Source organism: Marmota flaviventris, chromosome 1, assembly GCF_047511675.1.
Source record: "Marmota flaviventris isolate mMarFla1 chromosome 1, mMarFla1.hap1, whole genome shotgun sequence".
Classification (NCBI taxonomy): Eukaryota; Metazoa; Chordata; class Mammalia; order Rodentia; family Sciuridae; genus Marmota; species Marmota flaviventris.
The window spans coordinates 195,205,726-195,224,657 of NC_092498.1; the positions used below are offsets into that span (position 1 = coordinate 195,205,726).

General features: G+C 39.9%; 1 protein-coding gene across 1 annotated transcript in view; it reads left to right on the forward strand.

The window, feature by feature from the left end:
• The window catches only part of Stac (SH3 and cysteine rich domain), a 140,614-nt gene extending 127,663 nt beyond the window's left edge, over positions 1-12,951 (forward strand). Inside the window, exon 11 of the mRNA XM_027932560.2 lies at positions 10,667-12,951. Coding sequence (XP_027788361.2) covers positions 10,667-10,765 — 99 coding nt within the window. The 3' untranslated portion in view covers positions 10,766-12,951. The remainder of the gene's footprint in view (positions 1-10,666) is intronic.
• Positions 12,952-18,932: the final 5,981 nt, after the last annotated feature.

The window sequence follows — 18,932 nt, forward strand, 5'->3', positions numbered from 1 at the left end:
TATTGAAGTAAATAAAAGTTATTAAAAATAAGAGACCAATAATTCTGAGTTTTATTTTCCCTGCATATTTTAACAAAGTGGGGGATGGGGTCAGTAAAACTTAGCTTTTTTATAAATGCTGGGATATATTAGCACTCTCATTTTGCATGGTGATTTGGTGCCATGCATTGAGAAATATAAAACTGTTCAATTTCATGGATGCAGTAATTCCACTTTCTATAGTGTAATGGGGAGGGGTGAGGCAAAAAGGTAACCATCAGAGTGCTGCTTCACAATGGTGAGAATTAGGAACCATCATCCAACAATCAGGGCACCAAAACCAATAGTAATACTATCTTTAGGGCCTAATGTTAGGAAACAAAGCAGTTTTGATGGTATTCTAATAATATAATGGACCGAATATTAGGATTCTGACCCAGATGGACCCTAGTCACACTGCTCTCCCCAGGTAAACACAAAAGGAGAGACGTAAATGCAGATGGGGTCTGAGGCCCTGTTTTCATTTTTGGAACCATGGTGAACCTGAAGTACCAATTGTGACCTAGGGACCTCAAAGGCTTCCTTATTATATCCCTGCCCCACCCCTCCTCACCATCACCATCACCATCACCACTACCACCATGAGCTAAGCTGAATCTCAGGACCCTGTGGCACCTGGTGGCCATAGGAGAGCATAGAGAGTTAGAAAAGGTGTAGCATAAGTGGCAAAGGAGACAAGGTGGCTGGTGACCTACCAGGAGGAGCAAGACAGGGGGAAGCTTTAATGGACAGTGACAAACCCCCTGGCCCATGTGGCCAAATCAGATCTCCTCCCTGTGGAGAAGTGAGAAGAGACCTAGGAGAGAGAACAGAGATCTTCAAATATTGTATCACCATCTTAAATGATGGTTTATAACCAGTGAAGGTCATTAAATTAAATATTAATGACACAGTGATACAATGGTATTGGAAGTTAATATAAATATCGGGGGAAAAGAGAGGATTGGGTTGGGTTTTTTTCTATTTAAATTACTTTTACATCATTAATTTATAAAAAAATAAAAATTTAAAAAGAAGGAAACTAAAAATATCCACTCTTAATCTCTTGAATCTAATAATGTAAAGGAACTCAGGGTTGCTATGGCTTTCTGGGGCCCCACCTTCACAGGTGCAGGCTGGCCCACATGCAACACCCTATCAACACCTCCACCCACCACCACATCCCACCTTTGTCAGAACTCATTGCAAGCAGCTGCTATTTATATCAATATATAAACACAAATACCCCCAGAGGCATATGCTGTCTAATGATGTTAGGAAATGTTGTCACTGAGCTCTATGATTTTGCCTTGGTTCTATAGTTTTGCTCGTAAGTGACATTCTTCACTTTTATCTAAATTACTTATATGGTAGGCCCACTTTAGGACATGCTGCATTTTATAAATTATACCACCTCTCTTTTATCTGGTTGCTTTGGACATAATATATTCTTTAAAGAGATCAAAAACCATGGATGTGCTGGTGTATTTTCTGCCCAGTGATGTTGATTCTTCCTACAATTAGTGTTTCCATAACATATCAGTTCTGCACACTCCCCAAAGAGATAACAGCAGACGCCATTGTCTGCCTCTACAGAGTGGTGGCATCTGAGGGACACCTCTTAGTGACAGCATACCTAGGGAACACCCACATCCTTGCATCCCGGCAGATACCACAGACCACTCTGCCTCCCCTAAAAGTATATGCAGACCTCTCATGGCTATTCCACTTTTTGGATTGTAATGACCTGTTTTGGGTCTGCCCCTTCCAAGAGAACCTTTTATCTCTAGTTCTGATTTACCAAAAGAAAAGAACAAATTAATACTGTCTTAGGCTTTCTCTCAATAGTGTCTTAACAATGATATTACCATCTTTATTAGCCATTATTTAATCATATCATGTATAAATTATATAATATTATAAAGTTTAGGTACCTGCAACATTTTCTTTGAGCTTGTACTCATGCCTTGTGATTTTTGCAAGTTATTCATTATTTGTTTTATAAAACAGGCAACAAAGGTTCCCCAAGGCAACATACCTTGCAAGTGGAACAAAGATCTCTGATAAGTGGTCAGGCAGGAATGCAAACACAGGTCTGCAGACTTCAAATCAAGGCTGTCTACTGAGCCAAGGGTTCCAGACCATGTGGGAAAACGTCTGAACAGTAAAGAACCACTTATATACCTTGGTGGCTCCTGGGGTTGGCACATGGCATAAAGACAAATGTTTGGGGCCCAGAGGACCCCTTGAAAACAAAGTCTTGCTCACATGGGCTTCCTATTGAGTCATTCTGTATTCCAGGCAATGGAATCATCATCATGAGACTGAGACCCCAATTCTAGTGCCATACACACCCCACAAAACAAGCAGGCACTTTTCCCAGCTTGATTCCATGCCAACACTTTCAACTTCTCCTAAGTTTACCCAACTGTATCCTTCCTGTTCCAAAAATTTAGAAAGTCTTTTGAGTAAAATAAATTCAGAAAGGATGTTCATGTTTATTGGCAAAAGTTTTAAATATTCTTGCTAGCATGTATGATTGTTTTTCTCAGCATAATCTTGTGCTTCCCCTTTGGAGATTAAGCATTGTTTTTATGTTATCAAAATATATACAAATCAGTGAAACCAGAAGGCAAATTAAAATTTGCTCAAGTTGATCAATTTCCAGAAGCAGAACATCCTACGGATTCCTTGGCATATTCCCCTAAACTGTTTTTCTGAGAGTGGGCTTCATGCCTGAATTCTCCACATACTTCATTTTCATGATTGAACTGAAATCTATTGGGCTTTGGCTGGGGCATTGTTGAGGTACAGTGGGAGTATGAGGGAAAAAACCAGCCTCTTCAATCAGACATGTTCAAGATACAACCTAACATGTCAGCCTGAACCTGGAATCAAATGGGTCTGCGTATATTGTGTTAGCTTTCTGTTGCTGTGACAAAATGCCCGAGAAAATCGACCTAAAGGAGGAAAGATGCATTTTGGCTCATGGTTTCAGAGGTTTCAGTCCACTGTCATTTTGGTTTGATCATTTTGAGTCTTTGGTGAGGCAGAACATCAAGAAGAGGACAAGATATACCCTTGAAAGACATCCCAATGGCCCATTTACTCCAAGTAGACCCCATCTTCTAAAGTTTCTACTATTGATGGGATTATCTCAATAATGCCATGATCAAGGGACAATGCCTTCAACCCATGAGATTTTGGGGTGCATTCCAGATCCTAAATATAACACATATCTTTAGGAAAATGTCATAATCCTCTACAATTTAGCCTGTCAGGTGTCTCTTGAGGTATGGTCTTTGGACAACCTGAATAAGACTCACATGGGGATCAGAATCTTTTGTTAAAAATGCAGACTCCTGAACCTCACCCTAGGTCTGCTAAATCAGAATTTCTCCAGTAAAGGCAGAAATTAGTCTCTTTTCCAGACTCCACAGGTGTTCCCATCAAAACTAAAGTTCGGGAATGGCCCTCATTTCCGTCACCTCACTTTGAGTCATATAGTTAGTTGTTCTGTGATAACTAAAGGGACCTTTATGCCTTTAGATAAGGGTCATTTCCAGTTAGATATGGGTCAACAAGACAGTGAAGTCTTGTTACTCTGACACACATTCTCTCTTTTCAACCTTTGTCATTAATGTGGGAACTGATTTGTGAAATAGATCAACCCCTTGAAAGAAAACTGCATTTGTCATCCCAGGGCCTTGGGAGACTGAGGCAGGAGGATTGCAAATTCAAGGCCAGCCTGGGCAACTTGGTGAGATCCTCATCGACTTAGCAAGACCCTGTCTTAAAAGGACTAAGGATGTAGTTCAGTTTATCAGCACCCTGGTTTCAATCCCCAATACCAAACAATAATAATAATAATAATTATTATTATTATTATTATTATTATTATTATTATTATTTTAAATCTATTATTAAAAACAAATTTCAAAATATTCCCCCATGTTAGTGTCCTAAGTTGTTTTAGGTGCATGCTTTCAAAACATACTCATTAATTGGGGAAATATAATATGGTTATATTTGAAAATACAGATTGCAGTGTCACACAGGAATGGATCACTTTGTGTTATTTTGACAAAATCACCTCTGAATGTTAACATTCTGATCTTCAAAATCAGCATGGTAGCCTCTTCACTCTAAATGTGGATGTGAGAGTTAACTGTGGTCACCTGTATAAAGCCTCAGCAGTGTCTGGACACCACAGGTGCTTAAAGGTCATTTCCTCACCACCACAGTCACTCATAGTAAAGCCAAGCAGAGAATTCATCTGCAATGGTTAATGCCACCCAAAAGTACCCATTAAGCACCAAAAAATAGTCATTAGGGTATTTATAACTCTAAAAATATAAAGTGAGAAATGGATACTAACAGGAAAATAGAAGAAATTTGATTTGGAAAATAATGCAATGCATCTTTTTTTATTCAATCACATTTCTGCCTCTAGGGTCAGTGTGTCTCACAGTTACTGTATGATTTCTCACAGAGCTCTTGTTTCCAAATAGAATTAAGTCATCCATTTTTTATGAGCACAGAGTTTGCATTGACATGAGTATATTTTCCTCATTTTTTAACTTAAAAATACCTTAATTAAATCAACTTGAAATACCATTTCTTTAAATTCAGTCAGTTCTAACATACTTATAGAACTACTTTATTTTATTCTTTGTGATCTATAAATTTTTTTAAGAAAGCCTAGAAAATTTTTAGATCTTAAAACTAAAATTATGGGAAATTTTTTTAAATAATATTTTGAAAAGATAGAAGAAAACAGTGACCACAAGCAATTCAATCATGAAGATAATATTAACATAAATCCTTGGGCATATTTCATACCCAGCTATCCTTTCAATTCATATTTTAATTTCACATTCTGTTAAAGGTAGTCAATATATGGTCATCAAAACACAATTTTTAACAGATTTTATAGATCAGTGGAGCACACTATGGCCAAATCTGACCTGCTCTTTTCTAAATAAAGTTTTACTAGAATGTACCTGTACTCATTCATATAGATAATAGACATGTATAAAATATAGACAGTCCTTGGATGCTTTCACTACACTGAGCCAAGTCATTGCAACAAAAACCATATTGCCTACAAAGCCCAAAATATTTACTGTTTCGTTCTTTACAGAGAAAGTTTGTCAATCCTTCATCTAGATATACAAGAATGTATTTCAGTAAGCCCTATTGTTGGATATTCAGAGTTTTTATATCTTTAAACTATTATTGATAACTGCAATGATCATATTTAAACTTAAATCCTTCTCCCCAGGATATACTTTAGAATATAAACAATATAACTTTTATAAGTTTTCTTTTACATACTGCCACATTGCCTCTGGAAAGTTTATGCCAATTTACACCCACACCAGCTGTTTATGAGAATATTCAGGTCAACACATCCTTGCCAGAATTGAACATGACTATTTGATATCTGTCATTTTGATGGATGAATGCTATTTTGTTACCCTGCATTTCCTGAATCGAGAGGTTAAAATTTTATTGCATATCTATTTGGCATGTGTGTAATTTCTTTCTTTTTTTTTAACCTTTATAAAGTTTTCTCTTTTTTAAGAATATTTACACCTGATCTATGTGGCCAACATTTTCCTCAATTTATCATTTGCCTTTTGATCTTAGTGCTTCAACCTTCAGAGGCTTAACAATTCTTCGGTTAGATCATCTCTGTTTTACCATATTTCCCTTATAGGTTTATTCTCTTTATCATTTTTCACTTGTTATCTCTCCCCTCCTCCTAAGAGAATGTTTCAAGATAGTTTCCACTTTAATTTTCCAAAGTTACAGATCAATCTTCCGTTGCTTCTAGATTTAATGTGGTCCTTACTTCCTTGTAGTCTTCTCAGTCCCCCCCCCCATTGGATACAGCATATTTCTTTGCATTTTACTAGATCATCTCTTCAACTTAAGAAATTCTTCCCTCATCTCATGGAGGGCAAGTCTTTCTTCAACCCACTTCATCAAAGAATGAGTTGTCTTTTAGGACATAAGTGCTTATTTTCTGCAATATTTTTGGTGCTTTCATCTTATGATAGACAGAATAACTGCTCCCCAAAGCTGCCCATCTCCTGACACATAAAACTTTTGTTTTCCTATGTGGCAAAAAGAAGTCTGTAGATGTGCTTAAGTTAAGGATCTTGTGATGGAGAGATTATCCTGGATCATCTGGGTGAGCTCCATATCATCACAAAGGTTCTTACAAGAGGAAGACAAGAAGGCCAGAGGAGATGTGACAGTGGAAGCCAGAGAGAGAGGTAAAGATGGCTGTGAAGATGGAGGAAGCATCTGTGAGTCAGGGAACACAGGGAGACTCCAGAAGCTGAGCAAGACGTGAAAACGTATCCCCTGAGACCCTTTAGGGCTGGAATATGGCTCCGCTGACACCTTGATTTTGGGACTTCTGACCTCCAGAACTGCAAGAGGAAACCTTTTTTGTTTGTTTGTTAAAGCCACCCAATCTGTGACAGTTTGTTACAGCAGTAACAGAAAACCAACCCCTAGTTCATGTGCAAGGCCCTCTGCAGATGTGATTCAGGTTGTGGGCTCTCAGATGGGGAGCTAGCCTAGACTGTCTAGGTAAGCCAGATCTGATCACTTGATCCCTTATAAACCTAGAAGTGTGCCTGGTTGAGGCAGGGAGATGCAACAGAAAAGAGCAAAGGAGAAGAGAAACACAGGGGTAAGTGAGAGAAACAACTCAACACATCATTACTGGATTTAAAGATGGAGGAAGGGGCCACAAGCCAGGGCATGCAGGCTGTGCCTAGAAGCTAAGGCTGGATGGCCACTGGTTGAAGCCTGAAAGGAAACATATCTCATTCTTACATCCACCAGGAACTGAGCTCAGCAACAACTGAAATGAGCCTGGAATTGAATCCTTTCCTAGATAAATAGGAAACAGAAGGATAGGGCCCTCTTGACTCCTTGATTCTGGCCCTGTGAAGCCCAGAGCGGCAAAACCAGCCAAACTCACTGAAATCAGACCTAAAGCACTAATATAACAACATTATTTATTTATTTAATGTGACTATGTTTATGGTAACGAGTTATGACACTAATTGCAAATGAATCCATACCTTAGGTTGCAAAACTCAAACTGATTCACTCTCAGTGGGGTCTACTACCGGGTGATTTGTGAGTTAGTAATTCGGCGGCCTTGATTACATGGTCAGGGATCTAAATTCTTCAACCCTTTTGTTCTGTTATTCTTGAGATGTTAGCCACCTCTGCCACAGGTCTCAAATGGCTGCAGCCACTCGATGAATCCCTTTCAGAAAAGGAAAAAGATTTTCTTCTTAATGCACCTCTTTTTAGGGGACTATTTAGTAGATAGTCCACCCCATTTCTCTAGTTTCACTAGAACAAACAGTGATCAATGCAGAACTAAATTTTCCCAGCTGAAAAGATGTGTGGATTAGTCTGAGTCTAGTTTAGTGTCCATCACAATGAAAAATCACAGTACAGACATGAGTGTTTTTAAAATAATAATAATAATAATAATAACAATAATAATAATAAAGACTTGAAGATCAAGATTGAGCATAAACTGTAAAAAGTTTAACTCCAAAACAGGGACCTCCAATCAAGGGAAGAGTCTATGCTCTGGGAAACAAGATTTAGAAAGAAATGGGGTCGTTGAAAGTCAGAAGACCATGAAGTGTCTCTGTTCCATATTAGGAAAGCAACATCTCAGACGCATAGCTGAGCTTGAGGGTAGGCAAGCACTGGGCTGCCTGGAGATGGTGTACCATGAGTGGGGATGCCTCTGCTCTGTACATGCGCTACCTATTTTGGAACTGAGGTATCCAGCTCACTGCTGCTGCATACTTGATGCACCCATGTTGGGTCTGCACTGCTTGCTGACCAGGTTAGGATTTAGCGGTATGGGAAGAAAATTTGTCTTGGCCTTAGGAAATCTTCTGGCTAGAGAGAAAAAGGGAGGGTGGGGAAAGAACAGGAGGCAAGAGAAGAAAAGAGGAGAGGAGGGGCAGGACTGGGAGAGAAGGTGAAAAAAAAGTGTTTTAAATTAAATTTTGCATCTCATTTCTCCACTTAAAACCCTTTAATGCCCTACTAATTAATACCAACAGTCATGTTTGCCCTTTGCCCAGTTTTATTCTGCTCTCCACCTAGATCTTACATGATTCTGGCAATCCTAAATGAATTGATTGAAGTGGTCTCCTTCTTTTTTGTCAGTGATTATTTCAGTAGTTGGCTTGCAACCCAGTTCCAGTCGATGAGATAGATCAGAAGATGAGCTAAGGAGCTTGGCAGAGCCTAGCATGGCTTGCATTTCCTGCACATTTGAGACCCTGACAGCATTCCTGGCTTCCTCTGATACCTCTCATCCCTTCTATCTCTCTGTTGTGGCTACATTGAACTTTTTCAATTACTCCAAAGTTCTAAAGTCTCTTGATACTAGAATTTATTCATATTGTATTCTCATTTTCTTCCTTTCCACAATACCCGGCCCTCCCCCTCTCTCTCTGATTAAATGTTACTTCTTTAAAAAAAGTCTTTCTTATCACCTAGGCTACATCAGGTTGACATGTGTTTTCCCATTAGCGCCCTTTCCTACATGAATCCATTCAAAAAATGTTAATTGCTTTTTTTATTGTCGGTTTGTAAGCCTTCTCCACAGTGATAATCAGTGAACAAAGCCGATCTGGCCTTTGCACTCATTATCGGTGAGGTTCTCAGTGAATGTCTGTATTCCCAGCTGTACCCAAGATGTACAATCATACCCAATATTTAAATTGAACAGATTTTCAGTAAGCACATAGAACAGCCTGCACAAGTGGGCAGACGTTCCAGTTCTCATTGCTGCTGACTGGCTAGACTTATCCTTAGGATGGTGGGATTTGGGCACACTTTGGTAAGAAAAAAGACCTACTCTTTGGCAAGAGACATTAAAGATAAATCCTTCTCTTGAAGCATGTTTTGTGGATTCTTTCAGGTCATATGCTCTCTGCCCATCACAGGGTCTCTCCCCTGCTGTGTTTCTGGCACGGGCAATGACAGGTCTCAGCTTTTGAAATTCGGGTGGTACACCTTCTTTGGGGAGTTTACTTACCCAATCAGGATCTGGCATGATCCAACATGACCCCTGGGCTATTTCTCTCACGCATAACCCACATCTGGTCTTGGTGAAACAGCTATTTTCTGCTCTTACCAATTAGCTCCCTAAATTGTCTGAACCTTTTTCCCATGAAGTTTCTTACACAGCAGATTTCCAAAACAACATGACTTAGATACCAGTCCATTGTGTGTCCTAAGCCCCAGAGTTCACAAATCAAGCTCTTTAAGTTTCCCATTCAAGCCCCTTGCTCTTTGTGACAAGAACAGCCCACTCTGGCTGTTGGACCCCTGTCCACATCCCTTTCACTAATATCCTTTCACCCATATCCCAGTTGCTGTATTGGCTGCTAACCACTCTTCTACCTTCTCCAATGAGGCCCCACTTGTAGGATGGGCCTCTCATGTCCCACATCAGCCAGTGGCCAATGACTTACTGGCATGGGGCCCAAAAGGTCAGACCCCCTATTTCAAAGTGAGATCACACTGTGGTGCAACCCATGCTCCAGAGCCCATGTGAGGTGAGGCCAGAATCATCCCCCGCTGAGTCTACATCCTTGCCTGACTCATTCCCTCGTCCCATCCTGCTGCCCTCTCATCCTATCTCCTAAGAGCACCGTCTCAGTAAGTCACTGCACAAGGTTCCCTATCTTCAGCTCTGTTTCTTGGGAATCCAACCTAAGACAGAGCTCCCCACCCACAGAAGCAGGTCAGGTGGGAGCCATTCACAACACACTGACAGCTCTCTTCAAAAACCTCTTCTAATTTACACCTGGCTACATCCACCTCTATGTGCCCTTCAGGAGCCGAAAGTGGTGAGTGTCAAAGGTCCCCAAGTGGGTTTTTGCCACCAACTTGTTAAGTCAAACACAGATGCCTTATTTTGGAATACAGGAGATATTACTATCTATTTGCCTGGAGATAGAAATGAAATATTTGTCTTTGACTTCCTGCTATTATATGAGGCACCTATAAAATTCCAGGCACATGATAGGAACCTTCTGAATGACAGCTATCATTTTGGTTCCTTAAAATAATGTATGAAAAACTTGCACTCCACTTGCCAGCCTCTGTAATTAGTATTTTATTTTCTCACTCTGTCACAGTATAGTTAAGCTCCATTTTATTGATCCTCATTCATAAAACTGAATCCCAGAAAATATTTACTGTCCCGCCCTAGGTCCAAAGCCAGATTTTCACCTAACTTTGGTGTGTATGTGTGGAAACTGGGCTGATGGTCTTTATCGTTTTTTTAAATTTTTATTTGTACTTTTTAGTTGTATATGACATTAGAATCTATTTTGATATCATTATACAAACATGGAATATATCTTACTCTAATGAGGATCCCAGTCTTGTGGATGTACATGATGTTGAGATACACTGTTTACATTTTTTTTTCCCCCACACTCCACCATCACCCGGCCTGAGCCCTTCTTGCTCCTGGTTTGGTGTTCCCATGACCTCAAGCAGCAGTGACTTGCAGGTTCTTGCTTCTTTCCTGTTGACACTAGTCTTTTGTTTCTTCTTCCTGGGACCTCAGATCTGTGTGACTTCAGAAGAAGAACAAGACGGTTTTATCAGAGTGCTCAGTGGAAAGAAGAGAGGCCTTGTCCCCCTCAATGTCCTGGAAAATGTCTGATTGCTGACCCCTCCTCCTTGTGCAGCAGACCAGCTCTGCTGCGATGCCGATGCCGTCTGCTCATCTCACTGTGTCCACCCAGAGGAGCTGTCGCACTGACCCGGCCCCCCACCCCGGAAACAGGGAGACAAGACTGGAGGATCTGAGACTGTAGAGCAGCAGAGGGCCCAACACAAAGCGCATCCAGGCTGCTAGAGGTGGGGATGAGGCTGAGATTCGGCCAGCATACCTGGGGGGCAGCAGGGCCCTAGGCCACAGCTGCCCCAGGACTCGGCTCCTTCCCTGCCCGTGTGGTGTAAGTCAACCGGCTGGAGGGTGCTCCAGTCTATGGTGTGGCCCCAGCGCGAGGTTCAGTTCTGTGTAACCGAGTGTTGTTCTGGTTCCAGACCTTTGTTCCCAGTACTGCCCAATCAGCATCATCACACTTCAGACTCCAAGCAGTCAGTCTCTCTGCGGAAACTCCAGCTCCCAGCGTTCCAGGGATTATTCCTTCTCCTCAATCCTCCCAGCAGTCCTGGTGACGTGCATCAGATGTGAGGGCTGAGTTGACCTGGCACCAATGGCAAAGATCTGAGGGCTGTTTACAGGCAGTCCTGGCTGCTCTGGTTACCAATAAAGATAACCAGATCTGAGGCACAGATAGAAGCAGCGAGGAGCATTGGGGGTAAGGGGGACAAAAATCCCTTATTTATTGAGGATGATACACAGTCCTTTCAGTTATAAAGTCCTTTCCCAAAGGATAGGGAGCTGGGAGAGAGAATGTGGAGAAAAGCATCCATTTTCATTTTATAGCCTCTGTATTGGGGACAGCATTTTCCCCTTATGCCATCCTGTAGGAATCTATTTTGGAGGTGGAGCTCATCTTGCAGGGAACCAGGAACAGGGAGGGGAACCAATAACAGCATATTAGAAGAAATTGGAACACATTTTTTCTTAGGTCAGTATATCATACCCCAGCAGGCATACAATAGAAAGGAATCCTTAATGCTTCATCCCTCTGAAAGCAGAGGAATTTGGGGCCTATTTAGCATCATCAAGGGGAGTCTAGAATCTCTATTACTCTGTACTTGTACTAATGTTTACAAGAATACAATATACTGTGATGCCTTCCTCCTCAAGCCTCCTCCTAGCATTCACACTTGCATCCTAGAAGTCATTCACACGGTTAAACTTCAATTCACAATGACCTTGGAATCAATGTCAGTTTGGTTTATTTTGTTACAGAGCAATAAAATCATTAGAATAATTGGTTTTTAAAAGACTTAAGTGGATGCATCCTGTGCATGTAAGCATTATTTCTCAAACCAAAGCATCATTAGTCTCCATTTATTTCTTTTGCTACTGCTCAGCATGAAGTTGGGAGCTGAGATGGGGTGGCTGCTGGTTTCACAGTAGTTTGGATGCCTTACTCTCATTTTAAAGCCAGCATCCAGAGTTTCCTCCCTTTCTGAAACAACAGGCAAACCCAGGTGGATAGAGTCAAGATGGATTCTTTGAAAGCCCACACAACTGCCTTTCTGTAACAGTGAATGCCGAGTATCAACGCTCTTTGCCTCTAATTGAATTTTCCATGTAATAAAGACAACACAGTGGCTGGAAGGAGCATAGAAAACATGTGTCCTGATCTCTTCTTTCTGAGCCATATCCAGGGAATTATTTTTAGTACAATGGTGTCCAATTTGCATTTTTAAAACATCAGTTTGCCTTTTTAAGTTGAATGGAAGGAGACTGTAGTATCCAGCCTCCAAGATGGTTCCCCATGATACCTACCTCCTGATGTTCTTCCTTTTGTGTAGCCTCTTCCCAGATTGAATCAGGGCTGATCTCAGGTGGCCAATGAAATACAGTATAGGTGATACTACATGACTTCAGTGTGAGGTCAAAAAAAAATCTTTGCAACTTCTGCCTTGATCTTCTGGAACACTCGCTGAGACCCCATGTAAGTTTACCTACCCTGAGGCCATATGCAAGAAAGACCCAGAGAAGACAGCACACCTTTCAACAGCTGAGGTCCCAGACATCGTATAGTAACTATGAATCATCTTTGCCGAACCCTGCACACACTACAGAGTTATGAGCAAGATAAATAGGGAGGATATTTTTTTTAGTCACCAAGTTTTAGAGTTATTTGTTAAACAGAGACGGTGGAATGAATCTGACACAACTTTACTATGTACATATATGAATACACCACAATGAAACTCAACATGATGTACATCCCCATGACTGGGATTATAATTAGAATAAAATATATGCCATGTTTGTATAAATATGTGAAAAAGACTCTACTGTCATGTATAAGTAAGAAGAACAAATAATTTTTTTTTTAAAAAAAAAAAGGTCACTAGAACAGGACTTTGTCATTTGAGTCAAAGACACAATGAGACCCAAAATCTTTGCAATCATCAAGTATTTGCAAGCAGTTAACTCTCTGAATGCAAGATGTCTAGTGTTCCCTAAAGATGGCCAGGGATGGTTCTCACACACACAGATTTTAGCAATCAGAATTCCCCTATGCATCTCCAGAAATGACAAGAACAAAGATAGTTATGACCTACCAGAGCCTTAAGATTTCCAAGACTCAAGAAGTGGCTAGGGCTGGAGATGTGGCTCAAGTGGTAACATGCTCACCTGGCATGCACGGGGCGCTGGGTTCGATCCTCAGCACCACACAAAAATAAAATAAAGATGTTGTGTCCACCAAAAACTAAAAAATAAACATTAAAAAAAATTATCTCTCTCTCTCTCTCTCTCTCTCTCTCTCTCTCTCTCTCTCTCTCTCTTAAAAAAAAAAAAAAAAAGAAGAAGTGGCTAGAATGGAGATGAGGTGAGGACCCCAAGAGTAACCACTGATGAGAGGACAGGGAAGAAGGGAAAAGAATTTAAAGAAAAAAAGTGCGTCTGGGAATACTAGGTAGAGTGTGAAGGAAGATCCTTGTGCTTCCTCTTCTCCTGCCCCTGCCACCAGCCAAGGGATGACACATACCTAATTGTACCAGGGAAGCTATGCCCTACATTGACCACTAGTGCTGAAGGACTTACTTCTATCTTGGAAAATTTGAAATGAAAATTGATTGAATATTCCTCAGGGCTCCAAAAAGTTCAGAATAGAACTTCCTTCACCCCATCCCTAGCAGGTTATCTGTGGCACCCTAATGTGGGCAGTAGGACTGCAAAGAAAGCCCACGTTTAGATTCCATATGGCTACCAGTAGTGTTGACCTCACAGACTATTCTTCCTTCCCAACTATACACCAAATGCATGCATGCCCACATCCCCCACTCACCCACTCCCAGAAGAATTCAAAATCTGGGTTACATATTTAAAGCTACAAATAGAATAATAAATGATACATGCTAAGAGCTTACTTGAGTTAATACTCTTTGTTACTAAAGGGAAAACTTTTGATGGGAAGATCACACATGCAGATAGTCTGGTAAAGAAAAAGAAAAAGAAAAATCACCCCTGATGTCCAAAAACTGGTTCAAGTGTCTAGCTGCTTCAAAGAGAAGAGACACAGGAAGGAAATCTACTGGCCTGCCCTTAACTACAGTGCCTCCAGGCAGGTCCAGGCAAAAAACAAAACAAACAAAAAAAAATCTGTAACTGCATGCTCCAACAGAAGCTTTTATTTAAGTTACCTGACTTCTTTACTCAGAACTTCTCAGAGTCTTTCATTTGCTAATTCTCATGATGGATATTCCAAAAAGTGGATTTAGAACTATGGAGAACTGCTTAGCCCCCATTCCAGGAAATATAGTTGGGAAAGCTCTGCCATAGAGAGTTCTTATATTATATAGAATCGTAATAATCTCAAGGCTCCTAATATCCTCTCTCCCTACATTTCACTGGGATCCTTATGAAGTACTGAAAAGGACAAATGCACACAATCATATTGATAATTAAGCCTTGAAAGAACATCTGCTCTGGAACCTGAAATTATAAGGGAGTAGGAGAAAGTGGGAATCTATATATTCCAGGGTTAGAAAACTTGGAAAGAAGAGTAGTTTTGCTGTGGTCTGAAAGCTTTAGCACATGCTAACAGACAAGCAGGGACGAGGCTGGTGTAGATCTGGGAATAAAAGTTCAACATTCCCCAAAATAACATCCCCAGGAAACTCAGCGAGCAGGTGTGCTTCACAAATTTATCACAAAACAAAGACCCTTAAAAATAACTTGGATAGAAAATCAAAACTAGTAAATGACACCCTCTAACCATCACTGAGATTTTTCTCAGTTGCCATTCTGTTGTGTTTTGTTCAACACCTGGTGTTTTTGACCCTTAGAATGTATTCTTTCTTAGCTTCCAATATGGCATTTTAAACAGTCTTCAATCTTTTTTTGTGGGTAATACAAACTTCTAATCTATCTTGAAAGTTTAATAAGATAATGGCTATTTATTTTAATAGTTCCCTTTTAAAATTGAAAGACTGGTAGAGTTTTTTATCATCTTGTCAAATTTAAATAGCTGTTGAACACCTTCCATGTCTTCATGGAAATTTGGATGTACTGAAGCCTTTAAAATGCAGCCTGGAAAAGTAAAAGACCTATTTTCAAGAGCAATGGTGGTTGTGATTAGAATCATTCCATTCGCATCACTTACTCAGGCTCTGGGGTTACCCTCCTAATTTCACTTTTTTCTATACATGGGAGAAATTTTTCTTCCTTCTACAGCTTCTCAAAGCCTATGTACTTATTTTATTAACCCTTATTTTCACTGAAGTAAAAAAAAATCATCTGAGGTTACGAATCTTCCTCTGAGTTTAGCTTTAACCACATTAAGTAGCTATTTTTTATTTGCATTCATTTCTAAATGCTCTGTAATTACACTTTTGATTTTTCTCTTTAGCTTTTTATTTCATGTATGTGCACATAAATAAGCCATTCATTTTACATCGTGGCCAGAAAATATGGTCTGTATGGTTTCCACTTTGAGAAATTAATTGGCATTTTAATTTGTGCTAATAATATATGACTAATTTCTATAAATGTCCAATGGATGTTGGAGGAAAAGTCATGTCTATAGGGTGTGTGTGTGTGTGTGTGTGTATAATAAATCTTTAAAGTATTCAGGTTATCTATGTTCTTATTTGCTTCTGTTCATGTACTCTATCAAAGACAAAGAAGTCAAGACCAAGCAACAGTATGGCTGAAATGAAAGACACTTTGCAAGGACCTGAAATCAATTCCTCCTTGTCAGCCTTGGAGGAAAGAAATGACAGCCAGTGCTCTCCACCACAGCCACACCTTCTAATTTTGGACCAAATTCCTTAGATCATGTCCTAAGTATATATTCTCTTGGACTTCCTGGAGCATATTATAAAGGAACATATTATAAAGTGAAGAGGTTCCAAAGATATTCTGAGAAAACTTTAATGTTGAATGTAGAGAATTTGAGTCAGAGAATTTTGACAGAAAAATTACAATAAAATCCAAAATCACTTTTGAAAAGCTGATAAGTCTTTCTGTTCTAAGAAACTTGGAGCCCTTCCTAATTATAAGATATTGTATTTCTTTTCTTTCCTTCATATTAGGTGGGTAAGAAATGAAATACTGAGATATACCTTCCACTGGAAGGACCCAGCCAAAGAGCATATTTCTAAAGTAGGTTTGGGGCAATCTTACCCTAATAAGAACACTTGCTGCATGATAGGAATCCACTTGTTCCTGACAACAATACTGATATCTGAGTCTTACTGGCCCCATTTTACATACGGAGAAACTCTCAGCCAGAAAGATAAGGTCACTTGCCCCAGATCATATCCCTGATAGAAGGTAGAACCAGATTTTGAACCTATAACAAGTATGATGCCTTACTATATAAACCACTGTAATTATTGTTATGATGGGAGCAATTGTTTCAATACACTAGAATTATATATGATTGGCGTAAAAAGCATGCAGTGATATAGAAATGGTACCAGAAGAGTTTCCATTATACTTGCGAGTTTCCTGTAATCTATGAAAAGCACCCTCCGCCCTACATACTCAGAAATCTGATGTAACCAAACACTGAGGAAAACTCCATTGTTCAGAGTAGGACTTATATTCAACAATCTCAAAAAGTCACATAAGCCCAGGATGATAATTTATGAACTGATATTGACAGTCACCATGTTGATAGGCAAACTTGATTGGAAATGATAAACTTACTCTTTCTGAGGACAAGTGCATGGAATGTCCTTTGTAATGGGAAAAGCAATCCACGGGAATTAGAGGTGGTTTGATAGTATCGTACTGACACAGCCTGAGAGAGCCAATGCCCAGTGGGAATGACCTTGCCAGTGGGTCTAACCACATTGGATAGCTGTTGGACAAGACTCCTCCTTAGCCAGGGCCTAAATGACCAGTGTTCACTTTTGCACAGATGACCTCCCTTCATCTATACTTCCATAGCTGAATAGCCACCCTGTTCTTTACTTTCAAGTAAGTCTGGCCCTAGCCAAGAAGTGTCTCTTTTCAAAGTGAGTTTCAGGATCTCTGATTTGATCCGTTCTGTGCTAATTAGGTAGTTCAACTTTCAAAGGAAAGTACATTCTCATTTCCAAGTCCTGAAAGATCAGGGCTCCAGTGAACACCAACTGAAATAAGGGTGAAAAATCATAGAATGAGCTGAAGTACTCATGCCTAAGAATCTCTAAATCTGAACTTGGGAAATCATGTGGTGAAGCTACTGGCTTCAAGATGTGAATTTTTCCTTAGTCATTAGAAGGTGCTATGGTTTAATTGTGTCCCCCCAAGTTCATGTGTGGGTAACTTGATCTCTAAACCAGCGGTATTGGAGGCGGGGCTTAATGCAAGGTATCTGGGGGTTCCACCCTCACGAAGGGAATAATGCCATTACTGTAGAGATTTTACAACAGTCATCTATAAAACTAGTATCTTGAAACCATTGCTCCCATCGTAACAATAACTACAGTGGTTTATACAGTAAAGCACGCGCTTCCCCTCTCCCTTGTCCTCTGCATCCCCTTCTCCTTTACAGCACAGTACAGCAAGAAGGTCCTCCCCAGAAGCTGGCACATTGATACTGAGCCTCCAGAACTATGAGCCAAAAATTTCTGTTCATTATGAATGATCCAGACTGTGATATTTTGTTTATAGCAGCACAAAATGAACTAAGACATAATAGCTGTTGTTTTTGCAGTGAAATCAACAAAGATTTGTTGGAATTCACTAGAAAAGATCATAATCATACAAGTCATAATAAAAATGCATGATTCGTGCTAAAATAGAGAAAGTAGCATGAACCAAAGTAGCGTGCTAAAACTTTGCTGGTTCCACTTGGAACGGGGTTTACAAACATGCAAAATCCTCATGCTAGAAATGTTCTCAATTTCCAAAAAGGCTATTTCAGATTGAAAGTGGTAAGGCAGCTTCTCAGTTCTGTCTATTTTAATTTCCCAACATGTGAAGCACTTTAGTCTCACTAGAATTTATAGATGATGATGAAAGAGTATTTTGTGGAGATAAGGTGGAGTTCAATTTTTGTGAAGACAATTTTTAAAACTTTGCAGTATAAAACTGTGCTTCCCCCATTGGAGTGTCAAGTACTTGAGCAATATTAACAATATGAATGAAAGATGGGATGGGGGATGGCGGATCTGGGAAGGAAGAGGAGACAGGGTTGGATAAGTGTCTGGCGTGGGGATAGAAGGGAGAGATTTTTCACTGATTCATGCTGCATCTCAAGCCAACAAAAGTTTAGGCTCAGATCTCAACTCAAGAGAAATGGCCCTAGAAGAAAGACCCATTCAGGTCTTCCCACATCAATTCTGATGTTTAGGAACTCAGAAAAAGAAATCATAGACTAATGAAGGTTAGAACATCATTAAATGTGCTAGCTATTAGAGAAATGCAAATCAAAACTGCTCTAAGATTTCATCTCACTCCAGTTAGAATGGCAGCTATGTTGGTGAGGATGTGGGGAAAATGATACACTCATACTACTAGTGGGACTGCAAATTGATGCAGCCAATATGGAAAGTAGTATGGAGATTTCTTGGAAAATTGGGAATGGAACCACGGTTTGACCCAGCTATCTTTCTCCTCAGTCTATACCCAAAGTACTTAAAAACAGCATACAACAGGGACACAACCAGAGATATGAAAAATTGTGCTCTATATGTGTAATAAGAATTGTAATGCATTCCACAGTCATATATAA